We start from the raw sequence: 27,176 nt of genomic DNA, 5'->3' as shown, positions 1-27,176 counted from the left end.
TCCTATGGCAAGAGCCAGGTGCTTCTCCTGGTCTCCCATGGGGTGCAGGGCCCAAGCACTTGGGCCATCCTCCACTGCACTCCCTGGCCACAGCAAAGAGCTGGCCTGGAAGAGAGGCAACCGGGACAGAATCTGGCGCCCCGACCAGGACTAGAACTCGGTGTGCCAGCGCCGCTAGGTGGAGGATTAGCCTATTGAGCCGCGGTGCTGGCCCAAGTAAATAAATCTTAAAAAATAAATAAGTAAAATAAAAGTTCACATTTTAGGGCCGTACTGTATGTAGCGCAGCAGGTTAAGCTATTGCTCACAATGCAGACATCCCATATGGACGACAGTTTAAGTCTGTCTGATCCATTTCCGATCCAATGCTCTGCTATGGCCTGGGAAAACAGCAGAAGATGGTCCAAGTCCTTGGTCCCCTGCACTGGAGTGAGAGACCTGGAAAATGCTCCTGGCTCCTGGCTTCAGATCAGTCCAGCTCTGGCCGTTGCAGCCATTTGAGGAGTGAACCAGTAGATGGAAGACCTCTCTTTCTCTCTCTCTGCCCCTCTTTGTAACTCTCCCTCTCAAATAAATAAATAAATAAATAAACCTTTGTTAACAAAACTGTATGATCCTACTTATTGGAACTACTTAGAATAGTCAAATTCATAGACAGAAAGTAGAATGGTAGTTTCTCACAGTTTGGGGATGGGAAGTTGCTTTACTGGTACAGCTTTAAATTTTGCAATATGGAGAGCTCTAGAACTGGATGCACAAAAATGTGCATGTAATTAACACAATCAAACTGCTCACCTAGAAATGGTTAAGAGGATAAATTTTCTGTCATAGGTACTTGACCATAATTTAAAATAACAGTAGAGGGCCGGCTCACTAGGCTAATCCTCCGCCTTGCGGCGCCGGCATACCGGGTTCTAGTCCCGGTCGGGCCGCCAGATTCTGTCCCAGTTGCCCCTCTTCCAGGCCAGCTCTCTGCTGTGGCCAGGGAGTGCAGTGGAGGATGGCCCAGGTGCTTGGGCCCTGCACCCCATGGGAGACCAGGAAAAGTACCTGGCTCCTGCCATCGGATCAGCGCAGTGCACAGGCCGCAGCGCACCAGCCACGGCGGCCATTGGAGGGTGAACCAACGGCAAAAGGAAGACCTTTCTCTCTGTCTCTCTCTCACTATCCACTTTGCCTGTCAAAAAAAAAAAAAAAAAATTATAATAACCACAGTAGAGATAGTCTCTTGGGGCTGGGGCTGGGGCTGGGGCGTAATAGGTTGACTCCTCCTGTGCACAGGCATCCCATATCACATTCCATATTGGCACCGGTTTGTGTCCCAGCTGCTCCTCTTCCAATCCAGCTGTTTATAGACCAGGAGAGCAGTGGAAGATGGCCCAAGTGCTGGGTTCCCTGCACCCACATGGGAGTCCAGGAAGAAGCTCCTGGCTCCTGGATTCAGATTGGCCCAGCTCTGAACACTGCAGTCATTTGGGGAGTGACCCAGCAGATGAAAGACCTCTCTCTCTGTAACTCTGCCTCTCAAAATAATAAATAAAATATTTTAAAACAAACAAAAAAGACCTTCCCTTGAAATAGGTACACTCAGATATTATTAGGCGTATAAAGAAATACACTCCTTTAGTGGGGAATTTGACTATATTTTTCAAAATTATATAGGTATTTAATTTTAAAAAAAGATGTAATTATTTATTATTAGAAAGGCAGAATGACAGCAAGAGAAGGAAAGACAAAGAGACAGAGATCTTCCATTGGCTGTTACACTCCCCAAATGGCTGCATCAGCCAGGTCTGGGCCAGGATGAAGCCAGGAGCCAGGAATTTCATCTGGGTCTCCCACCTGGGTGGCAGGGGTTCTAGAACTTGGCCCATCTTCTACTACTTTCCCAAGAGCATTAGCAGGAAGCTAGATTGGAAGATGAGTAGCCAGGGCTTAAACGGGCATAACAATAAGGGAACTTGTATTGCAGGTGGAGGTTTAACCTGTTGCACCATGACACTGGCCCCTTTAGATGCATGTAATTTTAACCCACAATTCCATTCCTGCAGATTTATCCCACAGATGTATTTGCATACATTCAAAATCACTGATATGCATAGCTGTTTACTTTCAGAACATGTGGATGGAAAATATCTGTACAGAAAAAAAAGGTGCTTGAAGTTGTTCATGGAAAATTCACAGTATCTTTTAATTCCATCTTCCTGTGAAATTTCAAGTACAAACCCCCTTGTACTATCCAAATATTACAAAAGAACAAGAAGGGCTGGCATTATAGTGTAGTGGGTAAAGCTGCCACCTGTGATGCTGGCATCCCATATGGACGCTGGTTCAGGTCCCAGCTGCTCAACTTTTTAAAATTTTATTTATTTATTTTAGAAATAGAGTTATAAGGCCGGCGCCGTGGCTCAATAGGCTAATCCTCCACCTTGCGGCGCCGGCACACCGGGTTCTAGTCCCGGTCGGGGCGCCGGATTCTGTCCTGGTTGCTCCTCTTTCAGACCAGCTCTCTGCTATGGCCAGGGAGTGCAGTGGAGGATGGCCCAGGTGCTTGGGCCCTGCACCCCATGGGAGACCAGGAAAAGCACCTGGATCCTGGCTCCTGCCATCGGATCAGCGCGGTGCACCGGCTGCAGCGGCGGCCATTGGAGGGTGAACCAACGGCAAAGGAAGACCTTTCTCTCTGTCTCTCTCTCTCACTGTCCACTCTGCCTGTCAAAAATAAAAAAAAAATAAATTTAAAAAAAAAAAAAAAAAGAAATAGAGTTATAGACAGTGAGAGGGAGAGACAAAGGTCTTCTATTCACTGGTTCACTCCCCATGTGACCACAATGGCGGGAGCTGCACCGATCTGAAACCAGGAGCCAGGAGCCAAGAGCCAGGAACTTCTTCAGGGTCTCCCACATAGATGCAGGGACCCAAGCATCTGGGCCATCTGCCACTGCTTTCCCAGGCCATAGCAGAGAGCTGGATCAGAAGAGATGCAGTCAGGACTAGAACTAGTGGCCATGGGATGCCAGCACCACAGGCAGGGATTAACCTGCTGAGCCACAGTACTGGCCCTAGCTGCTCCACTTCTGATCCAGCTCCACACTAATGCACCTGGGAAACTAGCAGAGGATGTCTCCTGGCTTTAGGCTCCAGTCTGGCCCAGCCCTGGTTGTTAAGGCCATTTGGAGAGTAATACAGCACATAGAAGACCTCTCTTTGTCTCTTTTTCTCTCTTTCTCTATTTCTGCCTTTCAAATAAATAAAATGAATCTTATACTATTAAATAAAGAGGGAGGGGGAACAGCATTGTGGTATAGTAGGTTAAGCCTGCTCCTGGCTTCAGCCCAGCCTAGCCCCAGCTGCTGAGGCCGTTTGGGGAGTGAACCAGCGGACGGAAAATCTTTGTCTTCCTTTCTCCCTCTCTCAAATAAGTAAATCTTTTTTTACGAGATGAAAAAGGAAGATAAAGTGTACAATCTTCCACCTTTGACATTGAAAAGGTAGTAAGAGAGGAATATACGGCTGGGTGGGGCGAAGTGAGAAGACACAGCACAAAGGTTGCTTCACCAGTAAACTGTTTATATTACATTTCTGAATCATCTACCTACACAGATTCATTTCAGAAGAAAAAAAAAGGTTCATTGATTCAGCTTAAAAGCAAAACTGGTTATTTTATATACCTAATCTTTCTTCTTTAATTAAAACTTTCTTTTTTTTTTTTTGGCAGGCAAAGTGGACAGTGAGAGAGAGAGACAGAGAGAAAGGTCTTCCTTTGCCCTTGGTTCACCCTCCAATGGCCGCCGCGGCCGGCGCACTGCGGCCGGCGCACCGCGCTGATCCGATGGCAGGAGCCAGGTGCTTCTCCTGGTCTCCCATGGGGTGCAGGGCCCAAGCACTTGGGCCATCCTCCACTGCACTCCCTGGCCACAGCAGAGAGCTGGCCTGGAAGAGGGGCAACTGGGACAGAATCTGGCGCCCCGACCGGGACTAGAACCCGGTATGCCGGCGCCACAAGGCGGAGGATTAGCCTAGTGAGCCGTGGCGCCAGCCAAAACTTTGTTTCTTTGTGGGTGATTCTGGTGACCAGCTCTCTACAAGATTCCCAATGACGAAAACCCCCAATGATGCTAACCTCATGCCCTCACTGCCCTGTGTACTTTCCTTACCTGGTTTATGTCAACAATCAAACACTTTATAAAAAAGTACTGCAGGGGCCGGCTCTGTGGCTCAGTGGGTTTACGCCCTAGGCTGAAGTGCCGGTTTGAGACCCATATGGACAGTAAACCAGCAGATAGAAGATTTCTGTCCATCCCTCACTACTAGTTACTAGGCCTCATTAATGCTTTCAGAGTTGTGGGGCAAATGCTAGACTCATACACTATTTACAACTGTGTAATGTGATACAACCCTTTTGGAAAACCATCCACATAGAGGTGTCTCAAGAATCAAAGCACCAACACAGTAACACATTTGCCCCAAAGTTCTGTTTAAAAAATACTTTGAGGGCTGGCACCCATGGATCACTTGGTTAATCCTCCACCTGCGGCGCTGGCATCCTATATGGATGGGCACCGGGTTCTAGTCCCGATTGCTCCTCTTCCGGTCCAGCTCTCTGCTGTGGGCCAGGAAGGCAGTGGAGGATGGCCCAAGTGCTTGGGCCCTACACCTGCATGGGAGACCAGGAGGAAAACACCTGGCTCTTGGATCGGCGCAGCACACTGGCCATAGCAGCCATTTGGGGGTGAATCAACGGAAGGAAAACCTTTCTCTCTTTCTCTCTCTCACTGTCTAACTGTCGAAAAAAAAAAAAGTACTTTAGGAGATGGCCATTTGGCACAGGATTTAAACTGCTACTTATACACCTGCATCCTATCAAAGTGCTTGGGTTCAAACCCCAGTTCTGCTCTCCATTCCAACTTTCAGCTAACGTGCACCCTGGAAGGCAGCTGGTGATGGCTCAAGTATTAAGGTCACTGACACCATGCAGAAGACTTAGATAGAGGGGCCAGCGCTGTAGTGTAGCGGGTAAACCCACTGCCTGCAGTGCCAGCATCCCATAAGGGTGCCAGTTCAAGTCCCAGCTGCTCCACTTACAATCCAGCTCTCTGCTATGGCCTGGAAAAGCAGTAAAAGATGGCCCAAGTCCTTGGGCTCCTAAACCCACATGGGAGACCCAGAAGAAGCTCCTAGCTTTGATTGGCTCAGCACCATCCATCGTGGCCATTTGGGGAGTGAATCAGCAGATGGAAGACCTCTCTCTCTCTCTGCCTCTGCCTCTCTGTAACTCTGCCTTTCAAATACATAAATGAATCTTTTTAAAAAAAAAAAAATAGCAAATAGGAGGCCAGAGCTGCAGCGCAGAGGGTAACGCCACCACCTGCAGTGCCAGCATCCCATATAGGTGCCGGGTCAAGTCCTGGCTGCTCCACTTCTGATCCAGCTCTCTGCTATGGCCTGGGGAAGCAGCAGAAGATGGCCCAAGTCCTTGGGCTCCTGCATCCATGAGGGAGACCCAGAAGAAGCTCCTGGCTTTGGACAGGTGCAGTTCCGGGTATTGTGGCCACTCGGAGAGTGAACCGGAGGAAGGAAGACCTCTCTCTCTGTCTCTGCCTCTCCTTCTCTCTGTAACTCTGCCTTTAAAATAAATAAATTAATCTTTAAAAAATAGTAAGTAAATAAAAAAAAAAAAAAAAACTAGATAGAGTCCCTGGTTCTTAGCTTCAGCCTCAGGCAGCCCTCAGATATTAGAGGTATTTGGGGAATAAAATAGCATATGGAAGATGTCTGCCATAATCTATGCCTCCTTTTAAAATAAAATGAAAATAAAATAAAAAAGATTGAATGCATTTTCTAGTGAGCCAACTGCAACGCTAAAGAAATGTCTTTGGTATATACAACTGCTATAAATTGTTGATTTAAAAATAAAAGGAGGGCAGGGCCAGCATTGTGGCATAGCAGGTTAAGCCTCTGCCTACACTGCTGGCATCCCATATGAGCACCAGTTCAAGTCCCAGATGCTCCATTTCAGATCTGGCTCCCTGCTAATGTGCCTGGGAAAGCAGCAGCAGACATCCCAAGTGCTTGGGGCCCTGCCACCCATGTGGAAGACCCAGAGTTCCAGGATCTTCAGCCTGGCCCAGCCCTGACCATTGTGGCCATTTGAGGAGTGAACCATCAGATGGAACATGTCTCTGTCTCTCTCACTCTCTCTCTCTCTAATTCTGCCTTCCAAATAAATGATTCTCTAAAAAATTTAAAAATAAATAAAAGAAGGGGCCAGCAAGATGGTACATATAGCAGGTTAAGCTGCTGCTTGATGCGCCAGCATTCTATATTGGAGCTCCACTTCCCATCCAGCTCCCTGCTAACACACCTGGGAAAGCAGTGGAAGAGAGGGTCCAAGCACTCATGGGAGACTCAGATGGAGTTGATGGCTCCTAGTGTGGCCTAGCCCCAGCCATTTTGGTCATTTGGAGAATTAACCTGTGGATGGAAAATCTGTCCATCTGTGTGTCTTTCTCTCTCTCTCTGCCTTTCAAATAAATACATCAAAAAAAAAAGTTTTAGAGAACTGGCTTGGGATATAAAATTCTAATTACAATTAGCATACTATTACTGGGTATAGACAGAACTTCTACATTGCCTTCTTCCACCAGGGAACCCTAAAAGCACTAATTACAGGATCAAGAGAAATTAGAAATGACACAGGGAATACATCCTCATAAGATACAAAGAAAGACTACCTTCCAACCCTTCCTGGTATATGAGGGGATATCATATAACCAGTAATTATTTTTAATTTAATCTAATGTGTAAATACAATGTCCCTCTTCCAAAAACACTTTTTATCCTTCCAGCAATCTTTAAAAGAGTACTCTGAAGTTTTATATAAGGTCACTGGAGATGTCAAAAGAACTTCAGAAGCCTTAATAAAGTAATTGCACCTAATAACAGCCACAAACATTAAGATCTGTTCCAATTTATTTAGGGGCAAATCACATGTGTTCCCTAAAAATATAAAAATATAAAATATAAAAATATAAAAATAATGGTTTCCTAAAAATTATCTAAGAAATGGAAACAATATATTTTTAAAGAATATTTTAAAATCATGATTTGTACAGTCATTAAGAGAAAGGCAAAACAGAACAGGTGTTTGGCCTGCTGGTTAAGCCACTAGTTAGGATGCTTGTTCATATCCAATTATGGATCCAGCTCCTGATTCCCGCTTCCTGCTAATTCACACAATGAGAGGCAACAAGCAACAGCTCAACTTGTCGGATCCCTGCCACCCATGTGGACTGAGTTCCTGGCTCCCAGCTTTATCCTGGCCCAGCTCTGGCTATTTCATTCAAGTGCTTGGGTCCCTTTACCCACGTGGGAGACCCAGAGGAAGCTCCTGGCTCCGGATCAGTGCAGTTCCAGTCGTTGAGGCCATCTGGGGAATGAACCAGAGGATGGATGACCTCTCTCCCTCTGCCTCTCCTTCTCTCCCTGTGCAACTCTTTCATAGAAATAAATATTTAACAAAGAAAAAAAAATTGTGCACCCTTAGAGACAGCAAGTTATGGTGATCCAGGCAGGAACCCTGGATGGAATTCACAACTCTAGGTTTTGGCCTGGCCCAGCCCGGGCTGTTTGAAGGGCATGAACCAGCAGATGGAAACTTTCCTTCAAATAAATTTTTAAAAGGAAAAAATTAGATAATATGAATATATAAATAACTCTCAAAACTCAACAATAATTTTTTAAAAATCAAATAATCCAATTACAAAATGGGCTAAGACAAAATAAAGGGGCCAGCACTATGGCGTAGTAGGTTAAGCCTCAGTCTCCCATATGGGCGCCAGTTCAAGTCCCAGCTGCTCCATTTCCAATCCAGCTCCCTGCTAATGCGCCTGGAAAAGAAGCAGAAGATGGCTCAAGTACCTGGGTAACTGCCACCCACATGAGAGACCCAGAAGAAGCTCCTGGCTTTAGCCTGGCCCAGCCCCAGCTGCTGCGACTATTGAGGAAGTAAACCAGCAGATGGAAGATCTTTCTCTGTCTCTCCCTCTCTCCAACTCTCTCTGCCTTTCAAGTAAATAAATAAATCTTAAAAAAAAAAATGTAAATGATACAGTGTAGAAAGCAGACTGGTAGACTAAACATGCCACTACCACACAATCCAGCAATTGTTCTGCTGAGCATTTATCCCAGAGAGGTGAAAACTTAGCTCCACAAAAAGTCCTATACATAAATACTCAGAGCACTTTGATAATCAAAGCTACAATCAACCCAGATATTCTGTAACAGTCTGAACAGACTGAATAAACTAGGGTATATTCATAACATAAATATTTAGTAATAAAAGGGAATAAACTACTGATATACTCAAAAACTTGGAGTACTTTCCAAAGAATTATGCTAAGTGAAAAAATCCAATCCTAACAGGCTACATACTGTATAATTCACTTAAGAAACATTTGTTAAATGACAAGATTTTAGACACAAAGAACATATTAGTAGCTTGCAGAGGTTAGAGAAGGATGGTTGCCAAGAAGGTGGGTGTGGTTATAAAAGGGCAACAGAAAAACCAAAGTAGGGAATCTTAAGGTGTTAGAATTTAACTGTGTCCAGTAACCTAACTGTGGATCTACTTAAATATACAGGTGATAAAACATGAAGAACTTAATACCAATCAGTACCAGTAAAAGTGGGTACATGTGGACACCTGAAACACGTCCTTATAAAAATACAGGTTTCAGGGCCAGGGATGTGGGGCAGAGGGTTAAGCCACTGCCTGTGATGCCAGCATCCTATATTGAGAGCTGCATCCTATATGGAGTCCCAGAAGCTCTGCTTCCAATCCAACTCCACTGCTAATGTACCTGGGACAGCAGAAGATAGCCCAAATACATGGGCCCTGCCACCCACATGGGAGACCTAGATAGAGTTCCTAGATCCTGGTTTTGGCCTGCTCCAGCCCTGCCCCAGACAGTGCAGCCATTTATGGACTGAACAAGTAGATGGAAGATTTCTTTATCTTTTCCTCTGTCATTCTTTCAAGTAAGTAAAGTAAATGTTTTTTAAAAAGATTTATTTTTTAATAGGCAGAGGTACAGCAAGAGAGGGAGAGATACAGATGTCTTCCATCTGCTGGTTCACTCCCCAGATGGCCACAACAGCTGGGATTGGGCCAGAAGCCAGGATCATCTTCTGGGTCTCCCACACGATTGGCAGGGGCCCAAGAACTTGGACTATCTTCCAATGTTTTCCCAGGACATTAGCAGGGAGCTGGAACGGAAGTGGGGCAACAGGACAGCACTGGCACCTGCTAAGCCACAATGCCAGCCACAGTAAAATAAATCTTTAAAAAAAAAATCAAGATTAGCTACACGCTCATATGAAAAGTCCTTAACATATTAATCAAAAGAAAAAAGTATACACACAGCCAGTGCCGTGGCTCACTTGGCTAATCCTCCGCCTGTGGCGCCGGCACCCCAGATTCTAGCCCCAGTAGGGGCGCCGGATTCTGTCCCGGTTGCTCCTCTTCCAGTCCAGCTCTCTGTTGTGGCCCGGGAAGGCAGTGAAGGATGGCCCAAGTCCTTGGGCCATGCACCCGCATGGGAGACCAGGAGGAAGCTCCTGGCTCCTAGCTCGGATTGGCGCAGCGCCGGCCGCAGCGGCCATTTGAGGAGTGAACCAACAGAAGAAGACCTTTCTCTCTACCTCTAACTCTGCCTGTCAAAAAAAAAAAGTTTACACACAGAAAATTTCCAATAGAATATTAAGAGTATAAATGAGGGAGCATATAACGAGTAAAGTACACAGGCTTCTATATTCCATTTATAAGCTTGATTATTCTAATTTTTAAAAAATTGTGGGGGGCCGGCGCCGCAGCTCAATAGGCTAAGTCTCCGCCTGCGGCGCTGGTAGCCCAGGATCTGTCCCAGTTGCACCTCTTCCAGTCCAGCTCTCTGCTGTGGCCTGGGAAGGCAGTGGAGGGTGGCCCAGGTCCTCGTGTCCTGCACCCGCATGGGAGACGAGGAGAAGCACCTGGCTCCTGGCTTCGAATCAGCACGGTGCACTGGCCGCAGCGGCCATTGGGGGGTGAACCAACGGAAAAGGAAGACCTTTCTCTCTGTCTCTTTCTCACTGTCCAACTCTGCCTGTCCAAAAAAAAAAAAAAAAAAAAAAGTGGGGCCAGAGCTGTGCTGTAGTGAGTTAAGCTGCCATCTGCAGTGTCAGTATTCTATACGGACTCCAGTTCATGTCCCAGATGCTCCACTTCCCATCCAGCTCCCTGCTAATGCACCTGGAAAAGCAGCAGAAGATGGCACAAATGATTGGGCCCCTGCACTGAGGCTCCCAATTTCTGGCTTTGGGCTGGCCCAGCTCTGGCAGTTGCAGTCATCTGGGGAATGAACCAGAAGGTCCAAGATCTGTCTCTCCCTCTCTAATTCTAACTTCCAAATAACTAAATGAATCTTTAAAATCAACCCTACCACCAGAAAAGGGGCAGGGTCTCCTTTCAATTGGGTCCCCTAAAAATCAAGGGGTAGCAATGAAATAATTAAATTTATGACAGGGGCAGATATCTGATCTAGCCATTAAGATGTTCCATGGGGCCAGCGCTGTGGCACAGCAGGTTAAAGCCCTGGCCTGAAGCACCAGCATCCCATATGGGCTCCAGTTCTAGTTCTGGCTGCTCCTCTTCTGATCCAGCTCTCTGCTGTGGCATGGGAAAGCAGAAGATGGCCCAAGTCCTTGAGCCACTGCACCCACGTGTGAGACGTGGAGAAAGCTCCTGGCTCCTGGCTTCAGATCGGCGTAGCTCCAGCCGTTGCAGCCATCTGGGGAGTGAACCAGTGGATGGAAGACCTCTCTCTCTCTGGCTCTACCTCTCTCTGTAACTCTTTCAAATAAATAAAATAAATATTTAAAAAAATAATAAAAGGGGGGCCAGCGCCGCGGCTCAATAGGCTAATCCTCCGCCTAGCGGCGCCGGCACACCGGGTTCTAGTCCCGGTCGGGGCGCCGGATTCTGTCCCGGTTGCCCCTCTTCCAGGCCAGCCCTCTGCTGTGGCCAGGGAGTGCAGTGGAGGATGGCCCAGGTGCTTGGGCCCTGCACCCCATGGGAGACCAGGAAAAGCACCTGGCTCCTGGCTCCTGCCATTGGATCAGCGCGGTGCGCCGGCCGCAGCGCGCCGGCCGCGGCGGCCATTGGAGGGTGAACCAACGGCAAAGGAAGACCTTTCTCTCTGTCTCTCTCTCTCACTGTCCACTCTGCCTATCAAAAAATTAAAAAAAAAAAAAATAATAATAATAATAATAAAAGGGGGCCAGCACCATGGCGCAGTAGTTAATCCTCCACCTGCGGCACCGGCATCCCATATGAGCGCTGGTTCTATTCCTAGCTGCTCCTCTTCCAATCCAGCTCTCTGCTATGGCAGAAGATGGCCCAAGTCCTTGGGACCCTGTACTCACATGGGAGATCTGGAGGAAGCTCCTGGCTTCTGGCTTCTGGCTTCAGATCGGCGCAGCTCCGGCTGTTGCGGCCATTTGGGGAGTGAACCAACAGAAGGAAGACATTTCTGTCTCTCCCTCTGTAACTCTACCTCTCAAATAAATAAATAAAATCTTAAAAAAAAAAAAAAAATCTCGATGTCTCCTACTGAGTACCTGAATTCAATGCTTCCAGTTCTTGACACCAGCTTTCCTGCTAATGCAGAATCTTGGAGGCAGTGGCAATGGCTCACCTAACTGGGTTCCTGTAACCCTCGTAGAAGACCTGAATGGTTTTCCTAGCTCCCTAGCCCTCTGGGGAATGAACCAACAGATCAGCACAGTCTCTCAAATAAGTAACTTTTTAAAAAGCCACTTGGAAAAAATAAATAAATAAGTAAGCTCTTGGGACTCCCCCATCCCACATCAGAGTATCTGATTTGGAGTCCTGGCTCCACTGCCAACTTGAGCTTCCTGCTAATGTATATCCTGGAAGGCAGCAAATTATAGCTCAAGTACTTGGGTCCCTGCCACCCACCTGGGAGAACCACACGGAGTTCTGGGCTCCCAGCCTGGCCCAACCCTGGCTATTGCAGGCATTTAGGGAGTGAATCAAGAGATGGAAGATTTTTGTGTATGTCTGTCTTTCAAGTAAACAAACAAACAAAAAATTGGCTTTAATTACTATGAATCTATGACAAAGGAAAAACAGCAAAAAAGCAACAATGTACTATAGCTATATTACTTAACAGCAGGGGTACAGAAAACTATTGATTCAATTACAAAAATAATTATGATTACCAAATAATGGTGCAAATCCTCCTGATTATTAAACAATCGAAACAATCAACAGTAGTTAATGTCATCTTACCAATCAATGAGAGAGTATGGAAAAATAGAGGGAAGAAAAAACACACTTCTCAAAATTCACAACATACATATGGTTTCTAATGGTACATATGGCTCTTGACACACAATAATTGGCCTCACTTACTGAGCACCTACTTCAGGACCTGCACTGTGCTAGCTGCTTCATATTCATTATGTTGCTACAATGCATTCTCAACAAGCCTGCAAGAAAGGTAACATACGAGGAAATGGGTGTCTCCTGTGATTAACGGACTTCTCCAACTCCAAAAGGTAGGGCAGTATACAGAGATCTGTCCAGTGCTACAGTCACTATGATTTAACATCTTTAATGGACGTTGAGCATGAAGAGAAAAATGGGTGCTTCAAATTTTAGGGAGTTTAAATTAGAAAGTCTTAAACTGAGTTCACAGGGAAATGAAGTCAAAATCTCTGAAGTTTTGAAATTTGCTACATTGACAGCTGACAGTCTATTCATTACCTTCCTCCCTAAAATTTATCTTTTTCAATTATAACAACATTGTTCATTCATTCATTCAATAAATAGGTATGCAAAACAACAAGGCATCATGGTATACAATGTTAAGATAAATGGATGAACCAGACGAGGAAAATAACAGCAAAGCCAGGGGACAATGTGGAGCAAAGGAGCTCACCATTCAGGGAGCAGGTGTCTGGCCCAGGGCTATGATGCCCACAGCGCACACTGAGTGTCTGGGTTCAATTCTCAGCTCTGGCACCTCAATGTAGACTTTGCACAAAAGAGATGATGGCTCAGTAATTGGGTCCCTGACACCCACATGGAAAACCTAGACTGACTTCCTGACTCCTGTCTTCAGCTCCCAGGCCCGTAAAGGAGGTGTGGAGTGAATCTGTGCATGGGAAAATTATCCAAGTCTCTCACTCTTTCTCTGCTTGTCTAATTAAACAGCTCAGTTTAGCTAAACCCAGGGGGGTTCACAAAGCATATAGCTTGAGATTTCAAAAGGTCAGGGGGAAGGCATTGTGGCATAGCAGGTTAAGCCAATGCTTGAGATGCCTGTATCTCATTATCAGACTGCTATGTCTAGCCCTGGCTCCTCCACTTCTGATTCAGCTTCCTAGTAATACAGCTGGAAGGCAGCGGATGATGGCCCACGTACTCGCACCCCTGCTCCCATGTGAGAGACTGGGATGGAGTTCCTGGCTTCGACCTGGCCCAGCCCTGGCTGTCATGGACATTTGGAGAGTGAACCAGTAGATATATGATCTGTGTCTTCTTTTGCCACTCTGCCTACCAAATAAATAAACCTTAAAAAAAAAAAAAGTCAGGAACGGTTCCTACCTAAGAGGAACTGAATTTGGTCTTTGTCAGAAAAAATGGGGAGGAGTTTGGCACAAAAGATAAAGCAAAGCAACAGAGAAAGAGATCTTCCGTCCATGGCTTCGCTCCTCAAATGCATGCAATAGCCAAGACTGGGCCAGACCAAAACCAGGAGCCCAGAATTCCATCTGGGTACCCACATGGGTGGCAGGGGTCCAAGCTCTTGAGCCATCCTCTGCTGCCTCCCAGGATGCATTAGCAGGAAGCTGAATGGGAAGCAGAAGATCCTGGACTTGAACCAGGGTGCCAATATAGGCTGCAGGTGCCCCAAATGGCAGCTTAACCAACTGCGCACAATGCCTGCCCCTGAAGAAAAAGCTTTAAGCAACGACCTGATATTTCTCATTTTGGCAGCAGGAAGTAATCTTATATTGGATAGGAAGGCAAAAAAAAAAAACAAACACAAAATGAAGACCAGTGACAAAGACCCTGTAAGAAGAATGTGAATGAAGAAAAAGAAAGGCTGACAGAATCTGCATAATTTAGCAATAGCATAAAAATTCCACTCTAGGGGTTGATGTTGCAGGCGCATAGCAGGCTAAACCGCTGCCTATAATCCTGACATCCCATATGAACACCAGTTCAAGTCCCAGATGCTCCACTTCCGATTCAGCTCCCTGCTAATGTGCCTAGGAAAGCAGAAGATGACCCAAGTATTTTGACCCCTGCCACCCAGGTAGGAGACCCTGATGGAATTCCAGGATACGCTTTGGCCTGGCCCAGCCCTGGATGCAGCAGTCATTTGGGAAATGAACCAGTGAACAGAAGATCTCTCTGTAACTCTTCTTCTCAAATAAATGAAATCTCAAAAAAAAAAAAAAAAAACCACCTCTATACATGAGGGCATATAGACCTATCATTACACCTTTATTTCCTGACAACTCCATTCTACCCAGATTCCTATCAAAGAATTCCTGGCCACTTGGATATGCTATTTCCTCTCACTGACATGTCTGCTAAAATTATAAATAATCATCCTTGGCCTATGCCGCGGCTCACTAGGCTAGTCCTCCACCTGAGGCGCCGGTACTCCAGGTTCTAGTCCTGGCTGGCGTGCCAGTTCTGTCCTGGTTGCTCCTCTTCCAGTCCAGCTCTCTGCCATGGCCCGGGAAGGCAGTGGAGGATGGCCTAATTCCTTGGGCGCCTGCACCTGCATGGGAGACCAGGAGGAAGCACCTGTTTCCTGGCTTTGGATCAGCACAGCTCTGGCCGTTGCGGTCATTTGGGGGGTGAACCAACAGAAGACCTTTCTCTCTGTCTCTCTCTAACTCTGCCTGTCAAAAAATAATAAACAAAATAAAATAATCATCTGTGGAACTCTTTCTGACTATTCCAGGCATGTCTTTGGGAACACCTACCAATCACATCACTTAGGACTCTGAATTGTCTTTGTTCCTACTTGTCTTTGCCACACAGTGAAGTTTCTCAAAAGCACAGCCTCTTTTTGCTTCTACTAGCAGTACCTGGCAGAGGCGGCACTCAAATCTGTTTTAATCACATAAATGAGTAAGTGACTACAAGGTTTCTGGCCTTGAGATAAATAGGATGATGTCATCATTAACACAGAAGGAATGTACAGCGGATGGTGTTGTGGCGTAGTGGTTGGAGCCACCACCCGCAGTGCCAGCATCCCATATTCGAAACCAGCTGGAGTCCTAGCTGCTCCACATCCGATCCAGCTCTCTGCTATGGTCTGGGAAGGTAGTGGAAGACAGCTCAAGTGCTTGGGCCCCTGCACCTGCATGTGGGACCAGAAGGAAGCTCTTGGCTCCTGGCTTCGGATCAAGCCTAGCTCTGGCAGTTGTGGCCATTTGGGGAGTAAACCAGTAGATGGAGGATTTCTTTCTCTCTGCCTCTGCCTCTCTGTAACTGCCTATCAAATAAATAGATAAATATTAAAAAACAGAAATGTATACTTGCCAATAAAAAAGATGGGTTCAAGATGGAAATACTACATTTTTAACTGACTATGATATGAGGCATAAGAGCAATTCAATTGGTGATTCAAATTTCTGGGTCTGATGCTCAGAAATCTGGTCAGAGAAAGAGAACCATTTCACAAAGCTACATAGTAAAGTGAATTAATGAAAGTAGAGGAGGCCGGCTCAATAGGCTAATCCTCCACCTAGAGGCACCGGCACACCGGTTCTAGTCCCGGTCGGGGTGCCGGATTCTTTCCTAGTTGCCCCTCTTCCAGGCCAGCTCTCTGCTGTGGCCCGGGAAGGCAGTGGAGGATGGCCAAGTACTTGGGCCCTGCACCCCATGGGAGACCAGGAGAAGCACCTGGCTCCTGCCTTTGGATCAGCGCGGTGCGCCGGCCGCGGCAGCCATTGGAGGGTGAACCAACAGCAAAGGAAGACCTTTCTCTCTGTCTCTCTCTCTCTCACTGTCCACTCTGCCTGTCAAAAAAAGAAAGAAAGAAAGAAAGAAAGTAGAGGAGAGTAAAAAAAAGAGCAAGACAGGCACTGTGGTGCAGTAAGGTAAGCCACTGTTTAGGACAGACATCTGTATTCCCATATTACAGCGCCTGGTCTGAGTTCCAGTTACTTTGTGCTTCTGATCCAGCTTCTTGCTAATGTGCCTGGGAGACAGTGCATGATGGCCCCAAGTACTTGGGTTCCTGCCACCCACATGTAAGACCCAGAGAGAGTTTCCAGCTCCTAGCTTCAGCTTGCTCTAGCCCCTGCTGCGTTGTGGGCATTTGAAGAGTGAACCAGAGGATGAACGATCTTTGTCATTCTGCCTTCCAAATAAACAAATCTTTTTAAAAAACAGAAAGACAGGGTCCGGCACTGTGGCTCATTGGGTTAACACCCTGGCCTGAAGCGCCGGGATCCCTTATGGGCGCTGGTTCAAGACCTGGCTGCTCCACTCCCCATCCAGCTCTCTGCTATGGCCTGGGAAAGCAGTAGAAGATGGCCCAGGTCCTTGGGCCCCTGCACCCACATGGAGACCCAGAAGAAGCTCCTGGCTCCTGGTTTCGGATCAGTGCAGCTCTGGCTGTTGCAGCCATCTGGAGAGTGAACCATCAGATGGAAGACTTCACTCTCTCTGCTTCTCCTCTCTCTGTGTAACTCTGACTTTGAAATAAAATAAAATAAATCTTTAAAAAAAAAAAAAACAGAAAGCAGCATGCAGTCAAAAAAAGACTGTTCCAAGGAGTCAATATTATAGTGCTACAAGTTAAGCCACTGTTTAGGACACCGGCATCCCCAGAGTACCTGGTTCAAGTCACTTCTGATCAAGCTTCCTGCTAATGTATTTGGGAAGAAGCAAATAATGACTCAAGAACTTTAATCTGGGGCTGACACTGTGGTACAGCCAGTAAAGCTGCCACCTGCTACACCAACATTCCATATGGGCACCAGTTCGAGTCCCATCTGCTCTACTTCTGATCCAGCTCCCTGTGAATTAGCCTGGCAAAGCAGTGGAAGAGGACCCAAGTGCTTGGGCCTTTGCACCCACATGGGAGACCTGTAAGAAACTCCTGGTTCTTGGCTTTGGCCTGGCCCAGCCTCAGCTGTTGCAGCCACCTGGGGAGTGAACCAGCAGATAGAAGACCTCTCTCTCTCTCTCTTTCTTTCTCTCTTTCTCTCTCTCCCTGCCTCCCTCCCTCCCTCCCTCCCTCTTTCTCTCCCCCACCCCATAACTATGGATTTCAAATAAATAAAATAAAAAAAGAATTAGTGATGTAGTAGAAGGACAGAGAATGAAGACTCTGTAAAGAAGAAAGAATTATTAATAAAAGCAGGTCCCCAGCAGCAGGCAGTTAAGTTACTGGTTAAGATGCCCGTATTTCTTATCACCTCCTGCTCCTGGCTCCCAATAATGCAGACCCTAAGAGACAGCAATGGTGGTTCAAGTAGTTGAGACCCTTCCATTCAGATGGACTTTGTTCCCAGCCCCCAAGGTTTGGCCCTGCCCCAAGCTTCACAACATGGAGATCTGAGACAGAACCAGAAAATGAAAGTGTTCTGTCTCCCTCTCTGCCTTTCAAATAAATAATTTTAATGAAAAAACAGAGTCCCCAGGAAAAAGGAGGGAGTCAGATAGAGAACAGAAGCTCCTGAGGTATTGAGACAGGATCACTTTTCCTTTCAGAGAAAATTGCTAGAATGCTGGGTAGAGGAGACAGCTCCGGAGAAGTCATTCTCATCTCGGGCACCAACATTACATGACTTGGCCAATAAGCGCACTTATCTCTCTCATTCTAAATCCAGGCTCTAATCTTAGCCTCCACAAAAGGCAACTCCAAAAGGTCTGTCAAAATTCTCCCTCTGAAACAATCCTTTAGATTTATTCTTTCCAGTAGCAGCTCTGCTCAAGCACAAGTCTCAACTACTATTAGAACAGCCTCCCCCAGATGGCATTATACCACTTCTCAGCTAAAATCCCTCACTAACTCCCAGTCCCCAACATTATTAAAAGCCTTGGTCTAGATGTCTAGGCTCTATTAGCTGACTACACCTATTCTACCCAAGCAATCCCCAACAAGTATTCTCTGAAAATGTCATGCTCATTTAATTCTTCACATCCAAAGTACCCTCTAGAGGCCAGCACTGTGGCATAGCGGATAAAGCCTCTGCCTACGATGCTGGCATCCCATATGGGTGCCGGTTCGCATCCTGGCTTCTCCACTTCCGATACAGCTCTCTGCTATGGCCTGGGAAAGAAGTAGAAGATGGCCTGAGACCTTGGGCCTCTGCACCCCCATGGGAGACCTGGAAGAAGATCCTGGCTTCAGATCAGCGCAACTCGAGCCAATGTCGCCATCTGGGGAATGAAACAGCAGATAGAAGACCTCTCCCTCCCTCCCTCCCTCTCTCTCTCTCTCTGTAACTCTGACTTACAAATAAATAAATTATTAAAAAAAAAGTATCCTCTAAACCAAATAAACCCAACCCAACAAAGGCCAAATTCATGTCTCAATCCTTCCTTAAGGCCTCAGCTGCTCCAGGTTTCTTTCATCTCTCCACTCAATTCATTAACCACTTCAATGTCCAAAGAGCAGAACTTAGATGACTGTCAGTATAATATGTATGTCAGACCACCCTGAAAAAAAATTTCTAAATGTATAAGTTTGCTAAGTCCCACCTTATACATGTAACATACACTTACACGCTCCAATATTTTCAACATTTTTTTAAAGATTTTATTTATTTATTTGAGAGGTAGAGTTACAGACAGTGAGAGAGAGAGAAACAGAGAGAAAAGGTCTTCCTTCCATTGGTTCACTCCCTAGTTGGCCGCAACGGCCAGAGCTGCGCTGATCCAAAGCCAGGAGCCAGGAGCTTCTTCCGGGTCTCCTAGACGGGTGCAGGGGCTCAAGGACTTGGGCCATCTACTGCTTTCCCAGGCCACAGCAGAGAGCTGGATTGGAAGTGGAGCAGCCGGGTCTCAAACCAGCACCCATATGGGATGCCGGTGCCGCAGGCAGAGGATTAACCTAGAGCACCACGGCGCCGGCCCCTCCACTTTTTTTAAAACCAATATTCTAGGGCCAGCACTGTGCAACAGCAGGTAAAGCCGCTGTCTGCAACGCTGGCATCTCAGATAGGCGCCAGTTCTAGTTCCAGCTGCTCCACTACCGATCCAGCTCTCTTCTATGGCCCGGGAAAGCAGTAGAAGATGGCCCAAGTTCTTGGGACCCTGCACCCACATGGAGACCTAGAGGAAGCTCCTGGCTCCTGGCTCCCGATCAGCGTAGCTCCGGCCACTGCACCCATCTGGGGAGTGAACCAACGGATGGAAGACCTCTCTCTCTCTCTGCATCTCTGTAATTCTGCCTTTCAAATAAAAAGTAAATTTAAAAAAATTCCACTTACATCTCATTGATAAGAGCCAGACAGGCTTACATTTCTATGTGGATGCTTCTAGAGAATATACTATATCCATCTTCAGATATAAACTTATACATGAAAACAGAAACTACATACACGTATACATACAATAAATCTCAACAGGAACCCAGGAAAAAAGATGTCTGGGCTGCCAATAGGTTTGAGGATCCCTAAGTCATTATGATAGTAAAGGAAAAAAAAACTCTCCACAGAAGTATCTAAATCAAGAAGAGTAAAAAGCAAATTGCTGCAAACCAGTCTAGTGAGAAGATGAAGAGTATCAGAGGAGTTACTAAGAAAACCAAGGGGTTTTGGCCTGGCCTAGCCCTAGCCATTGTGGTCATTTGGGGAGTGAACCAGCAGATGGAAGATTCTGTCCCGGTTGCCCCTCTTCCAGGCCAGCTCTCTGCTGTGGCCTGGGAGTACAGTGGAGGATGGCCCAAGTCCTTGGGCGCCTGCATCCACATGGGAGACCGGGAGGAAGCACCTGGCTCCGGATCGGCGCAGCACCGGCCATAGCGGCCATTTGGGGAGTGAACCAACGGAAGGAAGACCTTTCTCTCTGTCTCGCTCTCACTGTCTAACTCTGCCTATCAAAAAAAAAGAAAAGAAAGAAAAAACCCAAAGGTACTTCAGTAATTCTCATTTCAAGAGTTTCAGTTTTGCCTCCAAGAGTTCACCTAAGTCTTCTACATCTCTTTTTACTAAAAGGATATATGTAGACCCAGTGAAATAATACAGACCACATCAAACTATTTAATAAACTACAAGTTACTGCCTATTTAAACTTAGAGCCCTGGGACCAACATTCCCTCAAGATTTTATCAAACACCTACTATGTACAGAGCATAAAGGCTTTGTACACTGAATAGAATTAGATGGTTTCAAACCAGTTAAATATAAAAGAACTTTGTGAGGATTTTTAAACTGTAAGAATAATCATTTCACATCACTAAATACAAAGGAAATAAATGAAGAGCACAAGAGGGTAAATTACAGAGGCTGTTCATTCATGGTAAGAGGCAGACAGTATGCTTGGAGTTAGATACATGAAATACACAAAAGATGATCTGGATTCATACATCTTTCTCCAATTCTGTACAGGAGGTTTACAACTCTAATAACTGTTCTTACCAAAACCAAGAGAACTTTATTCTATCACAACATTACAGATAGAATAGTAACATTCACAGAAGACTTTCTAAAATTTCCAGCCCTGAGCATAGTAACCACACCTGCTACACTGATGAACTTAAATCAACTGTCAACAGTTTGAATACATCAATGCTGAAGAATTATTGTTAACTACTCCTTTCCCAAGCTACAATGCTTAGCTAAATTTGCATTCTGAGGTTGACTTTACAGTACTTAGTTACAAATGTTCAAAGGCAATCGGGCCAACATTGTGGTGTAGCAGGTAAAGCCACTACCACGAAGCCAACTATGGGCACTGGTGTCCTGACTGCTCCACTTCTGATCCAGTTCTCTGCTAATGGCTTGAGAAAGCTGAGGAAGATGACCCAAGTACCTGGATCCCTGCCACCCACATACAAGACCCAAATGACTGGCTTCTGCATGGCCCTGCACTGGCCATTGCGGCCATTTGGGGAGCGAACCAGCAGATGGAAGATCCTTCTCTGTCTCTCCCTCTCTTTCTGAAACCCTGACTTTCAAATGAATAAACCTTCAAAACAAATTTTTTTCAAAGGCAAAAATAAAGATCTCAATCACAACCTTGAATCAAAGACAAAAAAGAATACATTAGATACTTGCTACTACAAGCCCATAAAATCTTTCAGCAAATTTAAATGCTCTCACTGAAAAAAAAATTTTCTAAACGTATATAAGTTTGCTAAGTCCCATTTTAGACATGTAACATACACCTACAGGCTCCAATATTTTCAACTGTTTTTAAAACCAACATTCCACTAACATCTCATTGACAAAAGCCAGACAGGCTTACATTTCTATTTGGATGCTTCTAGAGAAAACAGTATCTCCATCTTTAGATATAAACTTATACATGAAAACAGAAACCATATACATGTATATGTACGATAAATTTCAGCAGGAACCCAAGGAAAACGACATCTGAGTTGCCAACAGGTTTTCAAAATAGCTTCCAATCTAATACCTATCTAGAACAATACACATTCAACACAACCAAGAAAGCAAATTTTTAAAATCTGAAAGTGCCACGCTAAGGAAACCAAGAACTACTAATGCATATCTAAGATATGAATCAACAAACAAAAGTGACACACCCACATTCTCCCTCTGTAACTTTAAAGAACAGCAGGGCTATACGGTAAGTGAATGTTTAACGCACTCAAAACATATGATGAAAATTTTTCTTATGAGATCTTTACATAGTATTTGTGAGGCATTTCTAGCTCCCTCCCCAAAAAAATCTTCTTTGATAACACTACTGGTGATCATGACAGTGTGTAAATGAAATTGGAATTTAAATATTTAAAGCTGGAATCTTGTAGAAATCAAGCACTTTCTGATTCTACAGGTGATGAAACAGAGGCTGAGGAATCAACTGATCATTTAGCTAACCAGAAGTTCAAGAAATGCTGCCTATGTTCAAATAAAACAAAACGAAAACACTGTTTTTACCACCCTCCAAGACACTATTTAAAAATAGAAACTGAGATCCTGATTTTCTGCATTTCTATATACACACACATGTATTTACAATTCAAAATTTGAAACCAGAAAAGGTTCAGGATGATGGCAGTTAGCAAAAGCATAGGATGTTGTACCTTCAGAACAGGTAGTTCAGAAAAATTAGCCTAATTTAAATTTTGACTGATGTCCAAGAAAGCCTTCTCAGTCACTTTCAATCTGTGCCCAAAATGCACTTCAACCTGCAACAAGAGTCACCCATCAACTAAAAAATAATGCCCTGTGGAAAGAAGACCCCACGTAATAAACTGGTTTACCTAAATCATGATACCAACAGGCCAGAGCCCACCACTTCCTTAAAAAGCTTATCAAATATATACCTCGACCTTGCAAAACTAAATCTGAATTCAATCAAATGCCTTTTTTTTTTTTTTTAAACACTTAGCTAGTCCTCAATGGAGATTTGGGAAAAGCTGAAAAGAATCAAACTCACACAATAGAGATAAATATAAAAACCAAAGTAAAATTGTCTCCCAAAAGCTTATCATTAGCAACAGGCTTTCAGTTTGAACCAATAAGCAACCAAAAACAAACTAGTTGTTTCCCGTTAAGTGGCCTAAATATATATATTTATGTACATATTTAAGTTGTACCAAAAACTGCTTACAAATGGCAATTCCTGTGAAGTAGATGATGATGAAGTTCCAGGTAACTCTAGCATGTTTCCTAATGTACTGGTACTGGAGTCTGGATCATCCTGAAAAGATAAATTTATCGAGTTTAATTGCTCTTCTAGGGTACCGTTTGCATCTCCTAGTGAAAAAGGGGTTGGGAGAAGGGCTGCTTTTTCATTGCTGCCGTCCACTTCACTTCTTTGCTTATTGTTCTGTGTTTCGGTCTGAGGAGCTAATAGCAAGAATGGCGATTTGACTGCACCGTGTCTACTCTCTGGTGTGCTGTCTTGTTCACTTCCCATGGCCACTTTTGCACCATTCTCTGATTTAGGCTCATAATTGCAGGTGGCATTGGTCTGAGTTTCCTCAAAGATCTCCTCTATACACTCATCCTCTGTGACTGGCTGTTCTGGGTCCATTTCAGATTCTACATCTGCATCGTCCACACAAGTACAATTCTCAAAGTGCACCAAGCCATTCTTGATAGTCTTTGTAACTTTTACCTGGAGTTCAGGGGAGTTATTACAACAGGGCTCCTGTTTCATAGCAAGTGCTGTTGGACCACCAGGCCTCAAGGAAGCGCAAACCACTGGCGACTGAGCTCTTGAATCACTTTTTTCAGGGTCTTGAAAGGATTCTGAACCATCTGCAGACCCATTTAAATACTCTACATTGATCATGGAGGCCAAATCCTGTAGTCTCCGCAGTGGAATGTAACAAGATGGAGAATCTTGTCCATAAGCACTTGGGGATGTTCCACTGGCAGTCGACAACTGCATAGTACACCCATTAAGTGGCTCAGAAAAATTGGATTGACCATTACCGAAAGGGCTGTCCTTGTCTTCAGGGGCATCTAAGTTCACTGGGTTGCAAAGGGGCAGCAGACAATTTCTTCTAGGTAGTTCACAAGTCTGATCCATCCTGGGCTGGCATCAACCTGGAATCCAAAAACACAGCAATTAATCTGAGTTAGCAGGCCATCTGACTCTTCTCTTCAAAATGGCAGCCACTTTTCAAGGCCTAGTGGCCTCTATGCCTTCCTGCTGCACTTCCAAGGGCGGAAAAAGTTCTCCCGACTGACGATGGAAAAATGGCCACAGTAAGCCTCCGCAAACTCCATCTTTCCGGAGCTGGGCCGATCGTGCCACATGGAAGCAGCCCGTCCCTTTTTCCTGCGCTGCAGACTGGTGGACAGTTGGGCTGAACTCAAATTAAAATCCCTCTGGCAGTCAAAATTCCCAAATCTCGAACAGTAATCGTCCTCCGCTCCCCCCCGTCCGAGGTCCAGCAGCCCGATCACTTGCAGGGAGGGGGCGGCGGGGTTCAAAGAGGAGGGGGGGTGCTCCCAGACACAGCACAAAAAGGTACCCCTCCTCCTTCCCAGCTCGCTCGGGCGCAGCGGTCACAATAGCGCTGCACCCCGCGCCCAGCCGGCGCCCGAGCCTTTGCAGCGGCCGTGCCCAGGCCGCGGGCGAGTCGGCCGAGGCGGGGGCTCCTCCGAGCTCGCCCTCCTGACTGCAGGCCTGCTCCGTCCGCGGCTGCAGCGTTCAGAGGCCGGGCCGCGGCAGGGGGAGAAACGGAGGCGGCCAGCGAAGCCCAAGTCAGGGCAGCAAGCAGCTGCTACGGCTTGACAAACATGGCTGCTGCCGACGCCGCCGCCGCCGCCGCCGCCTGCCCGGGCCGCGCTCCTTCCCCCAGCCGCGGCAGCACCTCCCGGCCGTGCCGATCGAATTCATCAATATTCAGCAGCCAGCAAAGTTTGCTGCGGGAGGGCTGCCGGCCCCTCGCCCCGCGGCCGACTACCTGAGGGGAGGTGGAGGCCGAGGTGCGCGCGGGCTGCCGCCGGGGGCACGGGCCGCGCCGGGAGGAAGTTCGCGGCAGCCCGGCCAGCTAGGCCTGAGCCCGGCTGGTAGTGATGGAGGAGGGGGAGGGGGCCCGCGGCTGCAGCGCCGCCGGCCGCCAACCCCGCGCCGCGCCCGGCCCTCCCCCGAACCCCTCACCTCTCGGCCACCACCATCTTCCCCGCCCGGCCACCTCCTCCCTCCTCCACCTCCTCGCGCCTGCCCGCCGCCCACCCCAGCGGACTAGTTACCGTGCCCCGCGCCCCCTCCCGGGCCAGCTGGGGGGAGGGGGTGACCCTCATTACACTGGGGCGCGAGCGGAGCGATGGGGAGAGAGGAGCCGCTCGCCGCACCCCCCTCCCCCCGCGTCTCTCTTCTGGGGAGAAGACAGCGAGCGCGACCTGCCCCGGCCTATTCCTCCACCACCACCACCGCCGCCGCCTCCTCCTCCTCCTCCTCACACCCCCACCGCGCGCGCCCCCGCCGCGGCGCGTGCGACCGAGCGCCTCGCGCCGGTCCGCGTGCGGCCGGGGCCCCGAGTGCGCGCGCACCCCTTCCCCCCACCGCGCGCGCGCTCCCTCGCCTCACTCTTCGGGGTTCAGGGCGGGTGAAGTCGGGCTCGCGAGCGCGCCGCCCAATCAGCGAGGCTGCCGCTGCCGCCCCCTCCCCTCCCCCCTGCGCGCCCGCTCGCGGCCCGGGCCTACGGGCCGGCCCGGCTGCCCGGGCGGGGCCTGAGGCAGGCTCCCCAGGGGCCTCGCGCGCCTCCCCGGAGTGTCGGGGCCTGCGGGCGTCGTGGGTGGCATTCCGATCCCCTCACCTATCTCGGGGCGCTGCGCAGGCTACTGGCTGCGCACGGCTCCCACACTCTACCCGTCTCGAACCTCAAGCCCGGCGGCACCTGGCCCGGGCCGAGGCCTGTCCGACCGCCCCGCCAGCCCCGTTCGGGTCCGCGTCAGTCCCGGCCTCCATCTTAGGTTACAGCCCGGGCTCCCCATCCACTGGGCACCTGCCCTCAGCCCGCTCGGTTCGGCCCGAGGCCAAGGCAACCCCCCTCCTTGCCGCACGGCTCACCTGGGGGCTTGGGCTGGGGTCTTCGAGGCCTCAGACCCCGAGCAGGCGCGGCCACAGGTGAACCCCGGCCCGGCCGCACCCCAAACCCACACCACCACCACCACAGACCAAGCTGAGCAGGAAACAAAATGGAGGCAGCAGCTCGGGTCTGCCTCCCCGAGCCAAGCCCGTGCAGCCCCAGGGCTCCCTCCTGCTGCAGGCTCGACGCCCGCGAGGCAGGGGGTTGGCTTCTCCGGGGCGCCGCGGGCAGCCGCCCCAGAGCAGCGCAGACGGGCCGAAGGCTCGGCCCTGCGGTCCCCACAGCCCCTCACCCACCACCCTTTCCCTTCCCCCTCCCCCCATGCCTCTTCCTCCCCCTGCCCGGCCGTGCGGGGTGAGCGGCTCCGGGGAGCCGGGTCGGGTTACCCGCCCGGGCACTGCCCGCCCGGCCGTGGCCTCGGCAGAGGGATGAGGCCGGGCAACCCCAGCGCTAAGACCACCCCCCGCACCCGAGCCCGGCTGCAGCCTGACAGCGCGCCCGCACCTCGGCCTGTCGCCGTGCGGTCCCCGCCGGGCGAGGCCGAGTCCCCAGCCCGGGCACCGCGGGAACGAAGCTCCCGCACGCACGCTGGGGCCCGGGGGTCCTCGCTGCCTCGGGCGGGGCGAGGGGAGCGCGGGGGGGAGGGGTCCACTAATCCCTGCGCCGCCTCCCGCGCCTAGTCTGGGTCTGGGCCTGGCACCGGGGCTCGGGCCGTGGGCGCTGACGGGTGTGGGTAGGTGCGTGCACGCGGGGCTGGGGGCCGGGAGGGGCCGCGCCTCGCACCGCAGACGCTGCAGTTCTCCGCGCCCAGGCAGATGGCCCTCTCTTGCCACAGCCGTCCGGCGCAGGCCGCCTGCTCCACTGCCCGGCTCCCCGGGGAGCGCGCGCATCGCCCCTGCGAGCCGGGCAGCGGGACCCGGACGGAGCTGCGCCAGGAAGACGGACCGCTGGCCGGCCCCGCCAAGCCTGCGGGTGCGACCCCGGGCCAGGGGCTCCTCTGATCTCTGGCGTGTGGGACCTCATGGCCTGTACCCAGCGCCAGGGTGCCGTATCACCAACTTCGCGCAGCCACGGCGCGTCCAATCCGCAAAGACAGCGGAAGGACAGGTTGCGGAATCCAAGCCGGGCCTGATCCTGCAGCTCCAGCTACCTCCCCTCCCCCCGCCCCCGCGCCTGCCCCCGGCCCCCGGCCCGGACTCCGTCATTCCCTGAGCTTGCTCCCCAGCAGGAAGCTCATCCAAGAACCTACTTGGTCCCTAGGGCGCTAATCGCATCCTCGCTGTTGAGAGAAAGCCACAATGGACTGCCATAAAAATTCCGCCTCCTCCAGAAAGCCTTCTGTGATTAGATGTGGAGTTAACTCCATCTCAAAGCTGAGGGCGCCGCCCTCGA

The 27,176-nt window shown here is 48.6% G+C and overlaps 1 protein-coding gene across 33 annotated transcripts in view; it reads right to left on the bottom strand.

Annotated features, from left to right (window-relative positions):
• NSD1 (nuclear receptor binding SET domain protein 1) overlaps window positions 1–26,399 on the bottom strand; it is a 148,134-nt gene extending 121,735 nt beyond the window's left edge. Inside the window, exons 1-4 of one of the 33 annotated variants that reach the window (XM_070076451.1) lie at window positions 25,512–25,578; window positions 23,677–23,790; window positions 22,847–22,936; window positions 22,317–22,421 (exon numbers count right to left, since the gene is read on the bottom strand). Coding sequence is in view for 23 of the 33 variants with exons in the window: in XM_051844450.2 (XP_051700410.1) it covers window positions 22,847–23,773 (927 nt within the window). In the remaining 10 variants the exon portion in view is untranslated. Of the gene's footprint in view, window positions 1–22,316; window positions 22,422–22,846; window positions 23,791–24,656; window positions 24,784–24,853; window positions 24,907–24,945; window positions 25,224–25,282; window positions 25,404–25,511; window positions 25,679–25,765; window positions 26,148–26,288 lie in introns of those variants that run through there. The other 32 variants (XM_070076452.1, XM_070076448.1, XM_070076450.1 and 29 more) reach the window with 32 other exon arrangements.
• Window positions 26,400–27,176: the final 777 nt, after the last annotated feature.

Source organism: Oryctolagus cuniculus, chromosome 6 (assembly GCF_964237555.1).
Source record: "Oryctolagus cuniculus chromosome 6, mOryCun1.1, whole genome shotgun sequence".
NCBI lineage: Eukaryota > Metazoa > Chordata > Mammalia > Lagomorpha > Leporidae > Oryctolagus > Oryctolagus cuniculus.
This window is presented reverse-complemented; position numbering and strand designations above follow the sequence as displayed.